Source organism: Emiliania huxleyi (genome assembly GCF_000372725.1).
Source record: "Emiliania huxleyi CCMP1516 unplaced genomic scaffold EMIHUscaffold_251, whole genome shotgun sequence".
Taxonomy (NCBI): domain Eukaryota; phylum Haptophyta; order Isochrysidales; family Noelaerhabdaceae; genus Emiliania; species Emiliania huxleyi.
Genome location: NW_005200161.1, coordinates 14,842 through 34,868, shown reverse-complemented (window position 1 = coordinate 34,868; position 20,027 = coordinate 14,842). Strand labels below are relative to the sequence as shown.

Sequence of the window (20,027 nt, the reverse complement as noted above, 5' to 3'; positions counted from 1 at the left end):
TGCGTGCGGCAGCCTTCGCAGAGCCACACCGCGGCCTTCTGGCGCTGCGTGCACTCCCGGCAAGACTTACGGATAAATAACACCGCCCCGTCCGGCTTGACATGGTCCCACCGTCGCGTCGGGCATCTTGTCGGCCGTCGGCATCCGGCGCGTCGTCACCCGCAGCCCGTCTGGTTCCGGGCCTGAGTGCACAGTATCGAGCCAGCAAAGCTCCACCGCTAGCGCCTGGCAGGAAGCGCACTTCCCGCCGCCCGTATAGTACCCAACATGCCGGCCATGGAGCCGTCCAGGCTTAGGCAGTGATGTCGGCTCCATCCAGCAGACGGGCCGCGAGGGGTGTGCAAGTCCCAGAACGGTGCGCGCCGTGGAGGGCGCGGAAGAGCAATTGACATCGATTGTCCGACTTTGGGGTTGTAGAAGTTTAAGGCGGCACTCGCGGTGACGGCGGCTCACGACCCCATTGCCGAGAGGGCTAAGGCAACAGCGAAGGCAGCAATTGCCTCGGTGCTTGCCGCGTATAAGGACAAGGCGGCTGTGTAAAAACGCGTATGTGTGTAATAGACAATATGTGTGCGGACAGTGCGGGACCAACCAACCAACATCTGGAGGCCTGGAGTGCGCAGAGTGGGGGACCAACCAACCAACCCAGGGCCCGGAGTGCGTGAACTGGGCTGGCAGCTTGGTAAAACCCTCGGGTAAAAAGAAAGACAGAAAGCGGACAACCCAAGGGTAATAAAATAAATAAATAAAACGGACACACCAAACAAGGGGTGGGAGAAGGACAGGGTCCCCACCTGCGCGAGCAGGATCTTGTAAGGACGATCAGGGACACAGGGGAACGGGAGCGGGCAGCGGGGAGCGCATCGCGACACGGAGGGGGGCTGGGCAGGGTTCACCCACACGACAGGCGAGGGTCCCAGGGATTCCCCTCTCGTATAGGACAAAGTTGCACCCGGCGGCACGGGGGCAGGCGCGGGCCTCCTACTGGTTGCGCTCTCCTAGTTCTCCTGCTACTGACGAAAGGGACAGCGACAGGTTCGCAGCACGGTGGACTCCCTATTCCACTGGCGATCTCTCGACTAGCGACCTTCCTCCGGCTTCTCACTGGCAGTCTCTCACTATCACGGGCACACTGACAGAGGTGGCCAAGGCTCACGCCGTGGGTGGCAGAGGCGGTGATTAGGAGTCTCCCACTCTGTGGGCTTCGCTAGTGGTGCGGCCTACGCGTGTCCTCGCCCTTGCGGTCTTGAGAGGGAAGGGGAAGGGGCTGTGTGTCTGTGTATGTGTGTGTGTGTGTGTGTGTGTGTGTGTGTGTGTGTGTGTGTGTGCGTGTGTGTGTGTGTGTGTGTGTGTGCATGTGAGAGAGATTTTTGTTTTGCATGTGTGTGTGTGTGTGTGCGCGCGCGCGTGCGTGCGTGCGTGCGTGCGTGCGTGCGTGCGTGTGTGTGTGTGTGTGTGTGTGTGTGTGTGTGTGTGTGTGTGTGTGTGCAGGCGCTGTGCAAGCCGCCCTGAACGACCACATGGTTGGTGAGCGCGCCCGAGCACCGAAGCGCCGCGAGCGTAAAGAAAGAAAACAGACAACCCAAGGGAGGGATGGGAGGACGGCACGCCGCCACCACACAGGGATTTTAAGTAGAGCGTGCAGCTCCGCTGAGGACCCCGTTATTTTCTTGCCCCCTGGTTGGCTCGTTGCTCCTCGCGCGCTGCTCGCGCCCGCTTCTCGCGTGATGCCGAAAGGTCCCACCTCCTCGAAGCCTGCACGTCCAAAGACGCACAAGCCCAAGGCCGTTCCTGCCGCCGCGGAGAGCGAGGCGGGGCCGAGCATAGTGCCGACCCAGAATGGAGGTGGGAAGAGCGCGATGGACGACATATTCTCCAGCTTCGCGCCGAAGCGCGAGCAGCGGGATGCGGCGCGACAGCAGCAGGCGGCGGCGGCCGAGGAGGCGGCCGCCGCCGCCTCGGCGGCGGCCAAGCGGGCCAAGAAGCGCAAGCGTGACAAGGTGATCGATCCTGTCTTTGGCGAGGAGTACGACCTGGACCGCGCGGTCGACCCGCAGAACGCAAAGGTCCACCGCCACGACAGCTCGAGCGGGCTGAGGGTGAGCCTCGCCCTCCCTACTGCCCCACACTCAAGCCTCGCAGCATCAGAGGCGATTGCTGCCTCACGGATCGCCGTCCCCGCCCAGGTTTACAAGGCGCACGACCTTGGCCTTGGCCGAGGGGGGGGCACGCCGCTGTGCCCTTTTGACTGCAAGTGCTGTTTCTGATGTTGAAGGGGGGGGAGGCGCAGTCTGTCGTACCGCCACGTAGGCTCGCGTAGTCGTCACGTACGTCGCGAAGTCGAAAAAGTGTTTTCTCCGCGTCGCAAAATATATGTGTCGATTAATAGTAAACTGATCATTACGCGTGTGGTCTACCAGCAGAGACTAGAGGTGACAGGTGTGCGGCGCCCACATCACGGCCCACCCCAACTGTCGCTCGCTGTGTCGGCCGCACCCCGTCGCGCGTTGACCGTTGTGCCGTTGCCCGTTGGTGGCTATATAGGGCGGGGAGGCTGATGGCTGATGGCTGATGCACTTTGCTTTCAACTTTTAGGAGCGGTACGGCGTACAGTCTGATCACTGATGCACAGTGGGGAGGCTGATGGGCACGCTTCTGTCCGCCACGAGCGTCGCACGCGCGGCCTCGACCTTTGCCCGGAGGTCCTTCAGCTCTCCCGACCGCCAGCCGACCTGCTGACTCAGGCTAGCGAGCCGCTCCCGCGTCACTGCCGGCGCCTCACCACCCGCCACCTTCGCCGCGGCGCTGTTGCGGCCTGCAGCGGCGCCCGCGCCCACCGAGCCTCGCTGGACCGACGCGCTCAGTGCGGCTACCTCCCTCTCTTTGTTGAGCGCCTCGACCGCCCTCGCCTGCAGCCTCCCGCCGAGTCGCCGGTGCTCGGCGCGCAGGGAGGCCAGCACAGCCTGCTCCCGCTCCACCGCGCTCCTCGCCGCCGCCGCCTCGGCGTGCGCCTTCGACTCCTGCCGCACGGCGAGGCGGACCGCGGCAGCTGCGGACCGCACGCAAGGCGGCTCATCGCCGCGCTCGATGCTCGCCTCAATCGCCACCGCCGCCTCCGCCGAGCAGGCGGCCGGCGCCGCGAGGAGCGGCCGCTCGAACCCCGACGAGCGCTCGGTTTTGCAGAGCGGGCAGACGGGCTTGTGCTGGAACCACTCGAGTAGGCACGACTCGTGGAAGACGTGACCGCATCGCGTGACGGTGAGGGCGGACTCGAGCGGCTCGGCGCAGATCGAGCAGTCGGGCATCACTTCGGCCAGCTGCGGGGCTGTCACACCCCACACACGTTGTGAAAGAGATACTGTCCCGTTTTGCTGTTCACAGCTAGGGACGGCCTCTGCGGGCAAAGTCAAATCACCCCCACCACCTCCCTACCTACCCACCTCCCACAGGCAAACCTTCGGCTCCCGCTCAGAGGCTCGCCGCGCCCGTGCGGCGCGCCGAGGCGGCGCCGAGGCCGGCGCCTTGCACCCGGCCCGCGGCCGGCACCGCCTCGCCCCACAACTGACCGCCCTGCGGCCCCTGCGCAGGCGTACCACAGGCGTCGCTCAAAAAGCGACGCCGGGTGTGGGCTGCTCCCTTGACCCGTCACGGGTGCGGCGCGCCGAGGCGGCGCCGAGGCCGGCGCCTTGCACCCGGCCCGCGGCCGGCACCGCCTCGCCCCACAACTGACCGCCCTGCGGCCCCTGCGCAGGCGTGCCACAGGCGTCGCTCAAAAAGCAACGCCGGGTGTGGGCTGCTCCCTTGACCCGTCACCCGCCGCGCCCTCGCCCGGCCGCCTCACCGCTCACGGAGCGCTCGGCGGCTCGCCGCCGCCGCCGCGCTTCCCGCGCCGCCACGCATGCCCCTTGCCCTGACGCGCGCGCTCTGCAGCGGCGCAGAGCGCGCGTCCCTGGCACAGACGGAGCAGCGACCGCGCCAGCGGTCGCTGCTCCGTCCCCCCGTCGCGCGCGCCGCGCGCGCGCCGCCGCCGCCGCCGCCGCCGCCGCCGCCGCCGCCGCCCCCTCCTCGCCGTCTTCCCCACCCTACCCTCTGTTGCGCGCGCGCGCCCCGCGCTGCGCGCCCCCGCCCCCACCCCCGCCCCCGCCCCCGCCCCCGCTCCCACGCGCCCCTTCCCCGGTAGGTGTGCGGAGAAAGTGGAACCAATCGAGAGGTGGCAGAAGCCGCCGTGTGTGACACATATTGCGGCACGTGAGTGAGACAGAGCCCCGGCAGCGCGCGCGCAGCGCAACAGGCGTTTCAAACAGCAAACGGGACGGCCTGCGCAGCCTCTAACTATTTTCAACGACATGAGGTACGGGCTGGCGAGGTACTTCCAGCCTGCTGTGGGAACAGCTGACGCAGTCTCGCCAAGGCTCGCCCCAGCACCCTCGCCCCCCCGGGCAAGGGGGGACCCCGTGAGGCGAGGCCTCGCCAGGGTACGGGACTGGCCGAACAAAGACGACGGCTTCTAATCGAAGCCGTCGTCCTCATAGAAGCCGTCCGCCTCACAGAAGGCGTCGTCGGAATGGTAGTCAGGCGGATGGTCAAATCCGCGATCACCGTGGTGCTCGCCGAAAAGACCATCCGCATCCCCGTCATCCTCCCACTCACTGAAAAGAGTTGTTAGACGGTCACCACCTCTGAAGCCATGAGACAAGATTTTTTTGCCGTGCGGTGACGTGACGCGCCGCGCCTAGACCGGAAACTCGAGCGAGCCCAGGCAGCGCCGGGACGCTCCTCTCCACCGTGATGCTCCTCGCCATCATCGTCACCACGACCAGACCTATAGGACCAGACCACGACGTGTCAGCTGCGGACGGGCGTCGCCCGCGCGACATGCGCACGTAGCCCGACAACTTTCAAACGCTCTGCAAGCCGCGGGCTCCAACTGTCAATGTCGTCTCGCATTGCCGGTACGCGGGCCTGGCTGCTCTCTCTCCCCCCCCCCCCACTGTCTCCCCATCGAGACTGAGCCCCCGGTGAGCACGGGCTGCGGCGCGACCCTTGCCGTCCCCGCGCACGCAGGTCACCATGGCATCAGAGCTGCTTTGTCGTGCGCACTCTGCAGCGCGCAACGGTCGCGCCCACCTGTCACCTCGCCTCGCCGGCTGCATCCCGCTCGCGGCGGTCGCCACCATCCCTGGGTCACCAGCGCTCCTTCAAATAATTCGCGCCCCACTCGCCCGCATCTAACGGAGCGTGTCAACACCTCTCGAGGGGCGGTGTTAACACGTTTGAACACCTCTATACAGTTCCGGACGGGCATTAAGAACGCACAGGTTCTTCGCCCAGCCTCAGGTTCTTAGCTAAGTTGGCGGTCCGTCGGGGGCCGAGCCTCAGGTTCTTAACCGGGTGGATGGTTTTTTAAACCGTTTCGGCTTCGATTAAAAATCAACACCCACTGGGTGTTACAGGTCAGGACAGGACTGGACATGGACGTAGACATGACATGGACATGGCGCATGGACATGCACTGCATATGTTGGACTGTTGCGCGCTCGCGCGTCGTTTCGTTGTTTGTGTGAACCTTGTATGTGTGTTGCATGGGATGCCGCGCTCGCGAGTCTCGGTCACATCGATGGTTGTAGTATAGAACCCAGCATCGCCCAGCCTCAGGTTCTTAGGGAGTTCTTAGGGATCCGGCCGAAATATCAGCCTCAGGTTCTTAACGTTAGAGGTTCTTAATGCCCGTCCGGAACTGTACGGCTAACACCTCTATACGGCTGTGGTGTTAACCCAGTGCTCAAACTTTACCGGTATGGGAGTTTTTGGCTAATCAAACCCAAGGCCTGCACTAATCAAAAAGTGGTACGGGATACCAGTTGCCTCACGGAAATCAAAGCGAGTCGGAGTGCCTTCTTGGTGGCAAAATCGGCAAAATCGGCAAAATACCGGGTATTTTGCGGGTATACCTGGAAAAACACGGGTATACCCGAGTAATACCCGCACTTTTGCATGGTTTCGCCCTCGGGACCACACCGACAGCCGCTACAACTACTGAAAACCCCGCATACCACTTTCGCATACCACTATACCATACCACTCCAAAACTAATCAAAATCTCGCCTTAAATACCAGTCTCATACCGGTAAAGTTTGAGCACTGTGTTAACCGTTATAACGTTTGAACACCGTTTGAACGTTAACGCACCAGCCCTGTGGAGTGTGGTGGAATGCTTTGGGTTTGGCCACTCGGGCGTCTTTCGCTTTACCTAGGTGACGTTGGGTTTCTTTGCACTTATTTCCTGATGGCAAGGGGCGACAACAAGTTTGCCTACCAGAGTCCAGACCGCGAGCAAATGGATATTCAACGTGTTTATTCGATGCAAATGGATATTCGTAATTCGATTGGTGCCCTCGCACCAGCTGCACTTGCGATATTCGGTATGGTTCTACTCTTTGGTCTGGGTGCGTTGCACTCTACAATTTAGTGCGAACCGTCCTATATCTCGCCACGTATGCATGCCTCGTCGCCTTTGAGGTCATCATCAGCGTGCTACGATCAACTTGTGGTTTGCTTTCTTTGGACACCTATCACCACCACCGTCTCCGTTCTTGGGTGCCCGTATGCCATCGTTTTCGTCAGCAGTTATCGTGACTTTCTTCGGAAGCTTCTCGACTTCGCCAGTCCAATAGTGAGGGACCACCATTCCGCACCATCTCCGTCGTCTGATGTTTGCGAACCGTGTGATATGGATATGACACAAACAAGTTAGATTTGTTTGGTATTGCTAAAAATCTCTCTCTGGGTATGCCAAGTGCGTCGCAATGCAGCTACCACCCATGGTCCATGGATATGCCGAAACGTTCTTCGATCCAAGAAGAGGCCCATGCCAAGAGAGGAAGAGTGTCCCTCTCGATGGGGCATGGAACATGCATGAGGAGAGTCCGAAAAGTTGCGCAGCTCGAACTGTCCGAGTTCGAGGCGCGTGCAGCGCACCGCGACGGGCACCCCCTTTACATCTCGCCCACCATTTGCAGCACCAGCGCCCCCGCCCGTCGTTCTCCGCCCGCCGTGCGGAATCGGGTCTTCTTCGTCCTTTGACGTTTCACCTAGATAGAGCAAGCAGGGCGACGCGCCCCCACGCCCCACGCCCATCCGCCGGCCGGGTGGGGGACACCACGTGTGGTAGCGGCGGGGAACACGGGCACTAGACCAGGAAGGACTGGGAGAGTGTGAATGGAGGGACACGTGTTTTTTTAATAGAGCAGTCATCTCCAGGAGAGATGGGCGACGCACGAGAAGCGACACACGCACGTCACACCTCACACGTGTGTTCAGACGGCTAGGGCCTTTTATAAAATGAACTCGGGGGCACGGGACGCGGCACAAACGGGGCACAAACGGCTAGGGCCTCCCTCAATTTCTCTTACTCTATATGAGAAAAGCGGGATGTCTGTGGGCCCGAGAGCGATAGATCATCTATATATAAGGCTTCCCCAAAGAGAATTCTTAAAATTCTTGCATTTTTGCTCCCGGCTAAGGGAGCAAGCAAGCCCACTCAACCCCAAGTACTCACCATTCTTACAGTGGTGTAGCTTGTGCAGAGGCTGCAGCCTCTGCTGGGGCGGAATGCGCGGGGTTTTCGGCGCGATGCCCTCGGCGAGTACACGCTACTGCTGTGCCGCACGCTCTCCTGCGCGCGCGTGACGTGTGGGACGCGTGCGCTGCGCTCAAACGTCGCGATTTGGCGATAGGCGCTCGAGCCGGCGCACAGCGGATAGGTGCGCCGCGCAGGGGGGGTCGGAGGGGTGCGAGAGGGGGCGTGGGTCGGGCGCGCACCGGACGGCCCTGGGAACGGCCGTCACGTCGAGGAGTGGGGCTGTTGGCGGCTCGAGCGCCGAGGCGAGCCGCTCTGCTGCGCCGCCGACAGCCCCTCTTCCGAGCCGGCGCGTGGAGGCGAGCCGCGGCCGGTGTCGCTGGTGCGGGGGCGGCGCAGCGTTTATCCCCCCCCCCCCGCCCGCGCCCGCCCGCCCGCCCGCCCGCCCTCAGGCCTTGCCCCACCGCAGGCGCGGGAGCGCTCGCGGCGAGCACCTCCTACCTCTCGTCGCCCGGCTGCTCCCTTTCCCCGTCACCCGCCGCGCCCTCGCCCGGCCGCCCCGCCGCCACGCTTGCCCCCTCTCCTGACGCGCACCCCGCGCAGACGGCGCTCCGGGACAGACGGAGCAGCGACCGCGCCAGCGGTCGCTGCTCCGCCCCTCCGTCGCGCGCGCCGCGCGCGCGCTGCGCCGCTGCCGCCGCGCCCCCCTTCGCCGTCTGTTTCCCGCCGTATGGTGTGCGGTGCGGCGCGCACGCGCAGCGCACACGGCAGCGGCTCCCCACCCCCCTACCCACCCCGTCGCGCCGCCGCCGCCGCCCCGCCGCCCCCGCGCCGCCGCCGCCCCCGCTGTAGCGTTTGGGGGGGGGCGACTGGCGACGGCAAAAATGCAAGCCCCGCCCCTGGCCACTGTACGCCTCTCTTATACTCAAAGAGAAAAACGCGGCCATCCTCGGCGTGTTCGGACATCCTTCGAGTACAAGTCGCAGTGACTGCCGCCGGGCTTGGGCATCAGGCCGCGCTCGCTGCATGCCGCCGCCTGCGCGTGTGTGCATTGCCTGCAAGGCGTCCAAGACCAAGTGCATCAACTTTGTTCCCGGAAAGCATCCCTGCGACCGATGCGCGAGGATCGGCCTGCGCTGTGAGCCGGCGCCACAACTTGGCATGCGGGTCGCCCGCAAGGCCCTGGGCGCGACTTTGCAGGCTATGCTCGAGGACCCTTCGCCGCTCGGGCCCCCAGGCCAGCCCGTCGTGGAGTTCAACGGGTCCGCCGTCTTTGATGCGGGCGCTCCTCGCACGCCCGGCGAACAGCAGGTCATGAGGCTCGCGTCGGACGGCATCGCGATGCGCGCCTTCCAGCAGCTGCCGGGCACCAACATCCAGGGCGCGAGGAACGTGCTCGCAGTCATGCTCGAGCCGGGCACGTCGCGCTCCTCGATCCGCTTCACCCTCAAGCCGCTCGCCGCGATTGCGCGCCGCCGCAACGCCTACGAGCTCATGGCGCGCGGCGGACGGCGGGGAGGGGGGCGGCCCTCCGGAGTCGGCACTGAGGGGGGAGGCGGCACCACTGTAGGAGGTCGCTCTGCGCATCTGCCGGCACCACGAGATCTCGATGGACGAGGCCTCCCGCAAGGGTCTGCCGCCCTCCCCCCCCGATGCTCCAGCGCCGACCAGCTCCGGAGCCGTCTCGTGTAGGTGCTGCCGCTCGACGAGGCGGTGCCGCTGCCCCCATTCGACGGCTCGCTTCCGCCCCTCTTCGAGAACCTGATGGCGAACTCCGAGGGCTACGTCTTCCTCCGCACGATCCGAGACGGCGAGGCGAGCTGTCGGCCGCGCCCCGCCCTGCGACGGCAGCAGAGCCTGCTAGCAGAGCCTGCTCTCGGCCTCGCGTCAGTAAAAGAAATCGCGCCGTCCGCGCCAAACCTCCGCGCCGCACGCGCGCTCCTCCCCCCGCCCCACCCCACCCCTCGCTCCGCTGCCCCGCAGGCGCACTTCCTCGTCAACTCCGCCTTCGAGCGCTCCATCGTCTCCGTGCGGGAGATGCAGCAGGCGTGGAAGAGCAGCCAGGCGCCGCAAGAGAAGAGAAGAGATGCAGCGGGCGTGGTAGAGCAGCCAGGCGGCGCGATCGGCAGCCGAGAGATTGCGCGCCCCTCGGGCTGCGGCGCCACCGCCAGCGTGCCCGCGCCCCGCCGCTCTCAGGTCGAGATCAACGCGCTCTTCACGCACCCGGAGGACCTGCAGTCTGTCTACCGCATGATTGGCCAGCTCTATCGCCAGTGCCAGGAAGACGTCGTCGCCCAGGCGCAGTGCGAGAGGCCCGTGCGCGTGTATGACCGGCTCGCCGGCTCGTACTCCTTCTTCGACGTGTCCGGAAGGCTGCTCGTGGATTGGGACGGCCGCATCGTCACCAGCGTCGTGGAGATGCTCCCGCAGCCAGAGATGCTCCCGCAGCCAGAGATGCTCCCGCAGCCAGAGATGCTCCCGCAGCCAGAGATGCTCCCGCAGCCAGAGATGCTCCCGCAGCCAGAGATGCTCCCGCAGCCAGCCGGCGCGGACGGCGCTGCCGCCGCCCCCGTCCACACCACCGCCCCCGTCCAAGGCCAGCCCCCGCTCGCCCTCCTAGTCCCGACCGACTCGCTCGGAGCAGCGGTGCCCACGGTGCCGGCGGTGCCCCTTCCCTCCCGGGCCGACAGCGGCGCAGCACCGGAACCGGAGCCCCTTTCGCCCGCGACGCCGGCCGCCGATCCACAGCTGGCGAGGCCCCTTCCTGTCGCCGCGCCGGCGTGCCCTCCGCAGCTGGCAGCGACCGCGCCTCTCGCCGCCCCCCTCCCCGCCCATCTCCCCGCCGCGCAAGGCATTGGGCCTCAGCCAGGCTGCCCTGCGTCTCCCCTCTCCTCGTCTGCCCAAGAGAGGGCCGACGCGGCGAGCCACCCACTCGCGGCGCCGACCGCCGTGGCGGCGCCGACCGCTCTCACGGCGCCCAATGGTTTCGTCGCCCCGTCACCGCCGAACCCGCTCGCCGGGCGCCCGCCTGCGGCAGCCCACGCCGAGGCTGTTGCGCTGTGGGACGCCCTCCGCGCGGAGCTGCCGCTCGCGGAGCTCGTCGAGACGCTGCACGGGGAGGCGGCGGCGGGCGGGCAGGCGGCGCCGGGTAGGCCAGCAGCGCCGGGTAGGCCAGCAGCGCCGGGTAGGCCAGCGGCGGCGGGCGGGCTGGCGGCGGCGGGCGGGCTGGCGGCGGCGGGCGGGCTGGCGGCGGGTGGGAAGACGGTGCCGGGCAGGCCAGCAGGGCCGCCGGGCGGACAGGCGGTCGTGCCAGTAGCACCCGCCGGATTTGCGGCGCCGGGCGGGCCGATGGCGCCGGGCGGGGCGGGCGGGCAGTATGCGCCGGGCGGGCAGATGGCGCCGGGCGGGCAGATGGCGCCGGGCGGGCCGATGGCGCCGAGTGGGCAGTATGCGCCGGGGGGGCTGGTGGCGCAGGGGGGGCTGATGGCGCCGCGCGGGCTAGTCGCGCCGGTCGGGATAGTGCCCCTGGGCGGGCAGGCTTCGGCGGGCGGGCCAACAATGGCGGCGGGCGGGCTGGCACCGGATTGGCGGGTGCTGGGTGGGCAGGCCGCACCGAGCGGGTTGGGCATGGGCGCAGGGATGGGCGCGGGGATGGCAGTGCCGCGGGCGCCGCCGAGCCAGGTGCGCACGGGTCTCGCTCTCTGGCCGGCGCCGGCGAGCCGCGGCGCGAACGATGTGACGCACGATGAGCAGCTTGGTCGGCAAGCCGAGCAGGCGTGCACGTATGCTCGCACCGCACGCCCCTTCGCTTCGTTCCCACCGCCATCGCTCCCCTCGTCAGGTCGTCGGCAGCACGAGCGTCAATGCGAGCAACGGGAGCTGCGCCGCCCATGCGCCACCGCCGTCCCTCGAGTTCAAGCCGGCAGCAACTCTGCCTTCAGCAGACGAGCTTTGCAGCGGCGGGGACTCAGCCGCGACAGCCATGGCGGCGGGGGATTTTTCCACGGACCCGGCGGCCAAGCGTCCCCGATTGGCCGTACCCGAGCCCTAGGGCTTGTCGGCGGGTTCCTGCATTTTTGCCTTTTTTTGCCCCACGTGTCCACTGGCGCGTCGCTCTATGGCCAGCGGGACATCAGGATCCCACCGAGGTTGCTTGCGTGCCGTCCACGCCTGCACGAGGATTGCCTCGCCTCCTTCCTGCTATGTTTTTGCTCTCTATGTACGTGCGCGCGTCGCATTGGCCATTGCGGTCGCGTATTCCGTATAGTCGCGTATTCCGTAATAGTTCATCGAGTGTTTTATCGGGCGCGTGCGCGTTGAGTGCGTATCGCTTTTAACTCTCTGTGAACGACTCCAACTCTGTGTGACTAGATGGCGCACGTGCTCAGCGGCGCCTGCCCGGGGAATAGGGAGCAGGCCAGGTGGTTCTCCCTCAGGAGCGATTCTAAAATCAGGTCTGGCACTGGGCGAACATCGGCCGTCCCTCAGTGCTTCCAGCCTGCCCGCTTGAGTTTCCTCAATTGGCTCGAATTTTGCTTTGTAGAAAAAAGAATAGCAAAGCTAGCGGGCCGCCGGAGCGGGCATTTCGAAGTGGTCAGCGGTGGGTCGAAGTGGTGCGGCGGCAGGCTGCCACCGCTGCCCGGGCGCCCCGAGCGGCGGCGGAGGGCCGCCCAGGCCACCACCAGTGCCCCTCCCACCGGCGGCGCGGCGGCAGCGGCGCCGACCGCCCCTCCATGAGCGGTGGCGCGACGGCTGTCGTCGGGGCGCCGGCAGGTGCCGCGCGCAGAGGGTGCCACCGGACCGGCCGACGCGCGCCCGGCGGAGCCTTCGACGTCCACGGCGGGCCGAGCACCCCCGCGTCGCTTCTCGGCGCATTGGAGAGCAGAGGAAGCTGCTGGCGTCGCCGCTGGGATCGGCGGCGGCGCCAGCAGCGTTCTCGGATCTGAAGCCGACTTTGAGCGCCGATCGATCGATCTGAGGGCTGGCCGATGGGTGGCGCTGGGACATCGCCGCCGCCGCGAAGGCCGGCGGCGACCAGAGGAGCGGTTGGGGCGCGTGGCGCATATGTTACCTGCCAAGTGAGCATTCAAGTGTGTTTCGAGATTTATTCGAGATTTGAAACTCAGATGTTCGTTTCCAGTGGGGAGGTGCCAGACCTGATCTTAGAATCGCTCTCAGGGTAGCGCGAGCGCAGTCCGCACACGCCACGACACCGCACAAGAGACAAGTCGTCGTGCGGCGTGTAGACGGCCTCACACCTCGAGCCTCACACATGATGATCCCCGTGTGAGTAGTGAGACGAATCTCTGTAAAATATGACTCTCTCTCTTTGTTTATGCGAGCAGGATTTGTGTACACGCTGCAGGATTTGTGTGTGCGAGCCGTGCACACCGTTCTGGCCCGTCGCTACATAAAGGCCAGCGCAGAGCCGTGTATACACGATTTCGCCGGCGGCGCGAGGGGCGAGCGCCAAGCGAGAGGGCCATTGGTGGCTACAGGTGGTCACGAAACATGGCGTTGATGGTTTGCGAGACCTCGGTCACCTTCTGCAGGATACCCTCGCGCTCGTCCGCACGAAGCTTTGCGCCAAAGGCCTGCACGAAGCGGTCTGGATGCCACCGAAGACTGAGTGTGCGATAGGCGCTCTTGCGCTCGGCCTCGCTCTGCCGTGGCCCGAGACGTAGGGATGCCGCATCGAGCGATGGCCATGGCACGTCGCGCATGCAGATCTCCTGCCCTCGAGCCGCGAATTTGGCCCACGCCGCCTCCGCTCGGTCCCACTGCAGCGCTGTGGTGTGGTGAGCAGTGGCACGGCGCGCAGTCGTCGGTGGCGATTCATTCGGCCTTCTGCTGGGACGTCCCGCCTCCGCCGGCGCCTGTGCCTCTCGCTCCGCCTGCCCTGCTCTGTAGGCTCGCGCACGAGATTTCAGCTGCTGCTGGTACTCTTCCTCACCCGACGAGTCGCCCCGGGAACGCTCATCCGCATCAGCTGATTCGTTGCCGGCGTCGCATGCATTCCCACGCGGCGCACTGCGCTGAGCCTCTCTTGCCTGCTCCTCCGCGACAGCCGCGGCCGCCGCCTCCGCTTTTGCCTTAGCTTCGGCCTTGATCTTCTCCCACTCGTCATCCGGCAGCGGTGTTGGCCTCCGTGCATTGAGTCGCGGCGCGGGCCGGCGCGGCACGCCACTCAGCTCCGCCCGCGAGACGGCTCGGGCCTCGTACGCCGCCCGATGCCGCTGCCGCTGCACTGGCGTCTCCTGTCCGGCCGCGGGCTGCACGGAAGAACCTCGAGTCGACGGGGCATCCCTTCCGCCGGCGGAGGAGGGGCGTTGCGCCGCCGCCGAACCCCTCCTTTGCCGCTCGTCGCTTCTCGGACGCGCAGGAGCCTCGGTCGAGGCGCTTGGCGCGTTGCACGCCGGGCGCGCGTGCCTTGCCGCCGCCGTCCACGCGTCTGTGCTCATCGAGGGTGCGGAGTCTTTTGCCTGCCTGCTGCCGCGCAGCGGACCATCCTCGCGGCCGGGCCCTGTCGGCCTCGACTCGCCCGACGAGTGCTGCACCAGGCGGGAACGGATGCGCGCGCACATCTGGCAGAATGGCAGCTCGTCGTCCTCGTTGAAGAAGCGGCAGCTCGGGTGCGGGCAATGCCACCCGTTGGTCGCGCACGCGCCCATTTTGACAAGTCCGTTCGTTTCTCGTTACAATTGTATTCAGTGTGAAGGACCTTCCCTGGGTCTGACATACGAGGTTCTTGTTTCTTATCACCCTGTTAGTGCCAGTGCGCGCCAGTCCCGCGCCGACGCTGGACATCGGACAAGTGGTCCACACGCTCAACAGAATGTTCAATCTCAATGTCCCACCCTCTCTCTGTGTGTGTGTGTGTGTGTGTGTGTGTGTGTGTGTCTGTCGAGGGTTCTCGAGGGTTGTGTGTAGGAGGTGAAGAGCAGGCAGGCTTGGACTAGACCCAACGGGGTATGGTGTGTGTGTGAGCACTTTGGTGACTTTTGAGTCTTTTTTGTCGACCACGGCGTCTGCACGCCCCCCACCCTCAGCGGCGTCGCCCGCACAAACCCGCACAACCGCACAAACCATCGCTTTACGAGAGCAAAAGTGTGCACATGTTGTTTCTGGCCGCCTTGTTTCTGGCCGGCGCCGCCACCGCCGACGTCATTGACCTCGGAGGCTGGACGTGGGCAGGGCCGTCGAACGTCACTGCGAGAGGACAGGCGGGGGTGCTTTTGGCCAAGGAGGAGTCAGACGGGGACCAGAGCAACACAGCCATCTTTGGCGCCTTTGCGCGGCCAAAGGAGTGCTCGTTGAGGACGCAAGGCTGCCTCGAGTGCTCTCTCGACGGCGGGGCAACCTGGCGGCGCGCCAAGTCGCTCCACGAGTTCAAACCCGGCGCTGGCCACTTTGTGGCCTCGGACGACCGCATCGACTGGTCGGCGGTGACCACGCAGAATGTCGGGCTTGACGCTGCGTGCGGCAGGCACGCCGCCAGCAGGGATGCGTGCGTGCACGGGCTCCGAGTGGCGTGCAGCGGAGTGTCGGCGCTCTCTCCGCCGCGCGTGGGCCTGCGCCTCCGCCTGGCAGCCGGCATGTCTGGCAAGGGGAAGCGGCGCCAGGCGGAGGTTGGCGTGGTCGTCTGGCAGATTGAGAGCGTGCCTGTCCGCGCCTCCTCCTTCCCTCTCGGCGCCTCTGAGTGCGAGTCGACGGCGGGCGGCGCGCTGGGCGTCGTCACCAGCACGACTGAGCGGGTCAGCGTCGTGATGCCGTACCTCTACCCGGGCGCAGACGGGAGGCGTGCGCTGAGCCACCTCACCGAGTGGGTCGGCTGGTACTCGCTGCTCGGCGCCAGCCGCATCCTCCTCTTCGACCAGCAGCTCTCGCCGCCGACTGGCGGGTTTGCGCGCGGCCTCGAGGCGCTCGCGGCCTCAAACAAGCGCGTGCTGCTCCTGCGAGGCTGGTGGTCGCCGCGGCTCTACATCTCGCGCAGGCGAGGAGACGCGCGCGAGACGCGTGGAGGCTGGTCTCGCCCGCGCGTGGCTGTGCCCGAGAGCCCGCGCCGCCCATTTGCAGGTACCAGGTCTTTTCCCTCAACCTCGCCCTGAGCGCGGTACGCGGCTGCGCCAGCGCGGCGAGGGCGGCCTCTGGCTCGTCGCCGGCCGAGTGGGTGCTCTCTCTCGACCTGGACGAGTTCGTGTACCCGGTGCCGGCGGCGCAGGCCCGCTCCCTGCGTCGGCGAGGCGGACACGTCCCGCACACGTCGCGACACATCCTCGAGACATGTCCCGCAGGCCCGCTCCTTCCGCGCGCCGCAGCCTCACCTCCAGCGCGACCCGCCGCTCGACGCGGCTCCGCAGCGGCGACCGTGGAGGCTCCGGTGGGGCCGCTCCCTCTCCGGAGCCCTGCTGAGGCTGGCGGTGCGCCTCTCTCCAGCTCCCTCTCTCGCGCCTCTCGGACTCGCCCCGACTCGCCCCGCCCCGACAGAGCTGTAGCAGACAGAGGAGCAAACGAGAGAGCGACGCGCCAGCGGGCCGTAGACCGGCGCCTCCTCTTCCTAGCCTCTCGCCCCTCGCAGGCGCACCTCGGCGAGGCGGGCGAGGCGTCGGGAGTCGAGGCGTCGGGAGGCGGGGCGTCGGCAGGCTGCCGCGGGCCGGCCTCGGTCGCGTACCTCTGCCGCGTCGACTACTACGCGGCGGAGGCGTGCTCCGGGAACAGCAGCGGCGGGGGCGGCCTCGAGGCGGCCCCTCTGCGCGTCGGCCCGCCCAGCTTCGAGGCGGGGCCGTCGTCGGGGTGGCGGATTTGGGGGCGGATGGATGAGATCGTGTGCGACACGACGCAAGCGGTCGCGAACCGCGGCATCGGCTGCGTCTGTAGCGACCTCAAGACAAAGTGGATGGTCGACCTAGCCCTAACCCTAACCCTAGGCATCGGCTGCGTCTCGAGCGACCTCAAGACAAAGTGGATGGTCGACGTGGCGAAGGGGTACCGGGCGGCGGGAGTGCACGACGTGCGGCCTGCCCGTCTGGAGGACGACGCTTGCGCGGTCCAGCGTGCCGCTCGAGCACTCGGCTTCGCTGCGTTGGGGTTGGGACCTGGAGCTCGGGCGAGCCGCCCTTTAGGTCAAGCTGCCGCTCGAACACATCCACTTGCGCCACGCGAACCACGCGTCGGCGCGCGGCTGCTCCACGATCTTCCGCGGCCACTTCAAGACGCGCACGAACTCGTCTGCAAACTCGTCGAAGAAGGGCCCGCGCTTCGGCCGCCTCCGCCTCACGGCGGGCTCGCCCCGCGACGGAATCCCGACTGTCAAGGTGAGCTGACCCTCACCCTAGCCCTAACCGAACCCTGACCCTTACCCGCGACGGAGTCCCGACTGCTGTCAAGGTGAGCGCTTCGATCTTCTTTCAGAAGCCGGAGGGGAAGCGCGGCGCAAGCTTGCGGTCCAGGCTCACGCCAGGCGCGGCCCGCTCGGCCTCGACCTCTCCCTCTCCCTGACCTCTCCTTGACCCTTCCCTCACCCTTCCTCCGACCCTTCCTCTCCGACCCTTCCTCTCCGAGCCCTCCTCTCCGAGCCTTCCCTGCAGGCGGGCCACTCGGCTTCATCACGCACGAGCCCTTGCCCCTCAACCTGCCCGGGCTCACGGAGCACGACCGCGCCGCTCTCGCCGCGCACACCACGTGGCTGGCGGACGGTGCGTCCGCCGCCACGCCCGCCCCACACGTGCCCCTTCCTCCTCCCTTTGATCGAGTTTTGAGTCCCGCTCCTGCGCAGGAACACTGCCTCCCGCGTGGCGAGACGCGTTCCGTTCGAGCGTTCGCAGGACGGCCGAGCCGCTCGCCGGCCTGCAATTTGGCTTCTAAACTACTACTCCAGCGGACAGCGGTCAGTGGAGCACTCAGCATAGCGAGGACAGGGGTGGCGCCGCACGCGCGGGCGTGGTCGGGGTGTCTCCGGGCTCACGCGCCCGCGGCGCGCGTGTGGGCTCGTTCTTCGTCTGTGTGTAGTACTTGTCTTGCCCTTCGCGGCGCCACCTGTCACTGACACTGTGAGAGTATCGGAGAGTGTGACAACTGGAGACCCAGATCTGGGGGAGCTGGGATGGCCCGTCTTCGGCAGGCCCGACCTTCCAAACTCGTGCGCCTGCCGCGGCCTGCGGCTGCGCGCTCGCTCGAGACCGAGAGCCGAGACGCGGGGCACCTGCGTCCGATGGAGCGCAAGACGCTCGTCGCCTTCTGTGACTGCGGAGTTGACGTCTCCGACTCCGTCGGTCGTAGCGGCGGGGCCGAGGGCGGCGCTGGAGGCGCCCGAGCGCGAGGGCGCGGCGTGGCTGGTCTCATGGGTCTAGCTAGCATGTATGTAGCAAACAATACACTCAATTTAGACCACACTCCACACAAAGCGAGGACGCAACGAAACCAGGCGGGCGAATAGCAGGACGCACGAACTAGTTAGAGGTAATGACCTCGGTGGGTGTGAAAGGTCTACCCATTACCCAAGATGCAAGAAAGGGTAGGCGCGGTTAGATGGGAGGTAGATTGTCTACCTACCGGCTACCGCACCCCCCCAATGTTGCTGGGCGGGCTCGCGCTCGGCCCGCAGAGGCGGCATTGATCAGTTCCCCCAATGCACTGCGCGAGCCCGCGCGTTGGAGGCGTTGTGGTAGCGGAGCAGGAAGTGGCGCGAGCGCGAGGCGGATTTGGCGTTGTTGGCGACGAGGACGTTCGTTCGCCTTGTTGTCCGAGAGGATGACAGTCGGTCCGGCTGGCGGGGCGCCGAGGGCGACGAGGACTTCACGGGCGTATGCGACGAGCTCGCCCGCTTTGGCGCTGGCGATGGCCTCGCTCTCGTGTGAGGAGTCGAGGGGTCCCGTACCATGCGGAATCGACCCTATCCAGTGCTCAAGTGCTCAAGTGAGGAGTCGATGCCGAAATTCCCGCGGATCGCCGGGCGCACTGCGCCGACACCCAAGCAGGAGGCGTCGCATGGATTGGTTGCGCGATCTGGTCCTTCCGGGCACCAACTGGTGCGGCACCGGATGTTGCGGATACGATCCCCAACGATACAACACGTGCGCGACGGGGACGCTCGACAGCGCGTGCCGTTTGCACGACCATTGTCGGGCCGTGTATGACCTGCACGGCATCGCCCATTTTACCGATTGCGCGTGCGACCACGAGCTGTATCAAAACGCCCGCGACAACGTGCTCGTCACATCGGTCTACGGACCCGAGAGCCTCTGGCCGTGCCTCGATCCGCGCGGCCAGCTGCGCATGGGTCCGTCGCGATACGACAATGCGACTCGCACGAACACGACATACGTGTCACTGCCTGGCGAGAAGTGCGACATGGACAAACTCGATTGCAACATGTGCGACAACGCGACGCGGTGGGGGTGGGAGACGCTGCTGGGGTGGGCGCCGTCGCCGGGTCGCCGTCGATAGATCAGCGCTTCACGAGCGCGAGCACCAGCGTTGGGCTAGTGTGGTATGCGCCTCGCTGCGGAGGAAACAGCTAAGCTGTCAACGTTAAAGCTAGAGCTGTCGACGTTAAGAGCCGAACAGTGTTGCTAGTGTTAACAGTAACAACAGAACAACAGTTGGGCTCCCCAACAGTAGCTAACGTTAGGCCAGCTGAACAACAATAAGGAAGGCCTACCAGTGACCCACGTCCCACACGACGATCTCCAGCGTCCAATGCGGGTAATACCCGAAAATACCTGAAACCCTCGGGGGTTTTTGGCATTTCTGCTTGCGCTGACCACTGAACAACAAAAAAAAATAAAATATTCTTAGCTTCAAGCCCCCCTCCGAGACTGGAGACAGTCACACCCCAGTATCAGACCAGGGGGAGTGCCCCCCGCCCCCACTTGCCCTGACTACACAGGATAGCATGCCCCGATAACGGCGACACATAGTGGGGGACACTGCGCAAGGAGGGGGTGCGAAGGCTCATTGGGGTACTAGGTGGGACCATGAGGGGGGGTGGGCGGGGTCCTGTGGGGGTGAAATGTTGCGCGGCGAATTCGAACCTATTCCCTCGCCGCGCCGATCCTAACGCGGAGGGTAAAACCCTGTGGGACAAAACCCCCCCGCGGTCGGCAGTCTTGAGAGTGGACCCCCCCCTCCCCAGCCTCCCCTGTGCATCTCGCACCCCCCCCCGCTCCCCATCGGTGACTCGCGAAGGACACGGACACTCGGGGTGAGGGGGGGTCCCCCCGGAGGGGGCTCTGGGGCATTGTTGGGTTGATCGCTCGTGCCGATTTCGGGTCGGTCTCGGGTCGATCTCGGGTCGATCTCGAGTCGATCTCGGGTCAGTCTCGGGTCGATCTCGGGTCTATCTCGGGTCGATCTCGGGTCGAGCTCGGGTCGATCTCGGGTCTCGGGTCGGTCTCGGGTCGGTCTCGGAGTAGCCTAGAGAAAGAGATGAGGTAAATGAGGCGGGGTG

At 66.0% G+C, this 20,027-nt stretch overlaps 6 protein-coding genes across 6 annotated transcripts; 3 read left to right on the top strand and 3 right to left on the bottom strand.

Moving 5' to 3' along the window:
- Nucleotides 1-1,727: 1,727 nt before the first annotated feature.
- EMIHUDRAFT_469124 (hypothetical protein) lies at nucleotides 1,728-2,346 on the top strand (the record flags this gene model as incomplete). The annotated part of the gene is made up of 2 exons (XM_005777958.1): nucleotides 1,728-2,099; nucleotides 2,187-2,346. The coding sequence occupies 2 exons, from the start codon at nucleotides 1,728-1,730 to the stop codon at nucleotides 2,265-2,267; spliced, it is 453 nt and encodes a 150-aa protein (XP_005778015.1). The 3' UTR covers nucleotides 2,268-2,346.
- Nucleotides 2,347-2,618: 272 nt separating this feature from the next.
- Nucleotides 2,619-3,305, bottom strand: EMIHUDRAFT_237457 (hypothetical protein; the record flags this gene model as incomplete). Its single annotated transcript, XM_005777957.1, has 1 exon — nucleotides 2,619-3,305. One exon carries the CDS (start codon nucleotides 3,303-3,305, stop codon nucleotides 2,619-2,621), a length of 687 nt encoding a protein of 228 aa, XP_005778014.1.
- A 5,300-nt stretch (nucleotides 3,306-8,605) lies between these two features.
- Nucleotides 8,606-10,767, top strand: EMIHUDRAFT_457502 (hypothetical protein; the record flags this gene model as incomplete). Its single annotated transcript, XM_005777956.1, has 6 exons — nucleotides 8,606-9,145; nucleotides 9,272-9,394; nucleotides 9,563-9,679; nucleotides 9,776-9,991; nucleotides 10,487-10,678; nucleotides 10,750-10,767. The coding sequence occupies 6 exons, from the start codon at nucleotides 8,606-8,608 to the stop codon at nucleotides 10,765-10,767; spliced, it is 1,206 nt and encodes a 401-aa protein (XP_005778013.1).
- Nucleotides 10,768-11,218: 451 nt separating this feature from the next.
- EMIHUDRAFT_443572 (hypothetical protein) lies at nucleotides 11,219-11,936 on the top strand (the record flags this gene model as incomplete). The annotated part of the gene is made up of 2 exons (XM_005777955.1): nucleotides 11,219-11,336; nucleotides 11,421-11,936. The coding sequence occupies 2 exons, from the start codon at nucleotides 11,219-11,221 to the stop codon at nucleotides 11,897-11,899; spliced, it is 597 nt and encodes a 198-aa protein (XP_005778012.1). The 3' UTR covers nucleotides 11,900-11,936.
- Nucleotides 11,937-12,147: 211 nt separating this feature from the next.
- Nucleotides 12,148-12,707, bottom strand: EMIHUDRAFT_367249 (hypothetical protein; the record flags this gene model as incomplete). Its single annotated transcript, XM_005777954.1, has 1 exon — nucleotides 12,148-12,707. A coding segment is annotated over exon 1 (326 nt), but the record flags the coding sequence as incomplete, so codon positions are not given.
- Nucleotides 12,708-13,071: 364 nt separating this feature from the next.
- On the bottom strand, nucleotides 13,072-14,250 carry EMIHUDRAFT_115394 (hypothetical protein; the record flags this gene model as incomplete). The annotated part of the gene is made up of 2 exons (XM_005777953.1): nucleotides 13,072-13,865; nucleotides 14,085-14,250. 2 exons carry the CDS (start codon nucleotides 14,248-14,250, stop codon nucleotides 13,072-13,074), a joined length of 960 nt encoding a protein of 319 aa, XP_005778010.1.
- Nucleotides 14,251-20,027: the final 5,777 nt, after the last annotated feature.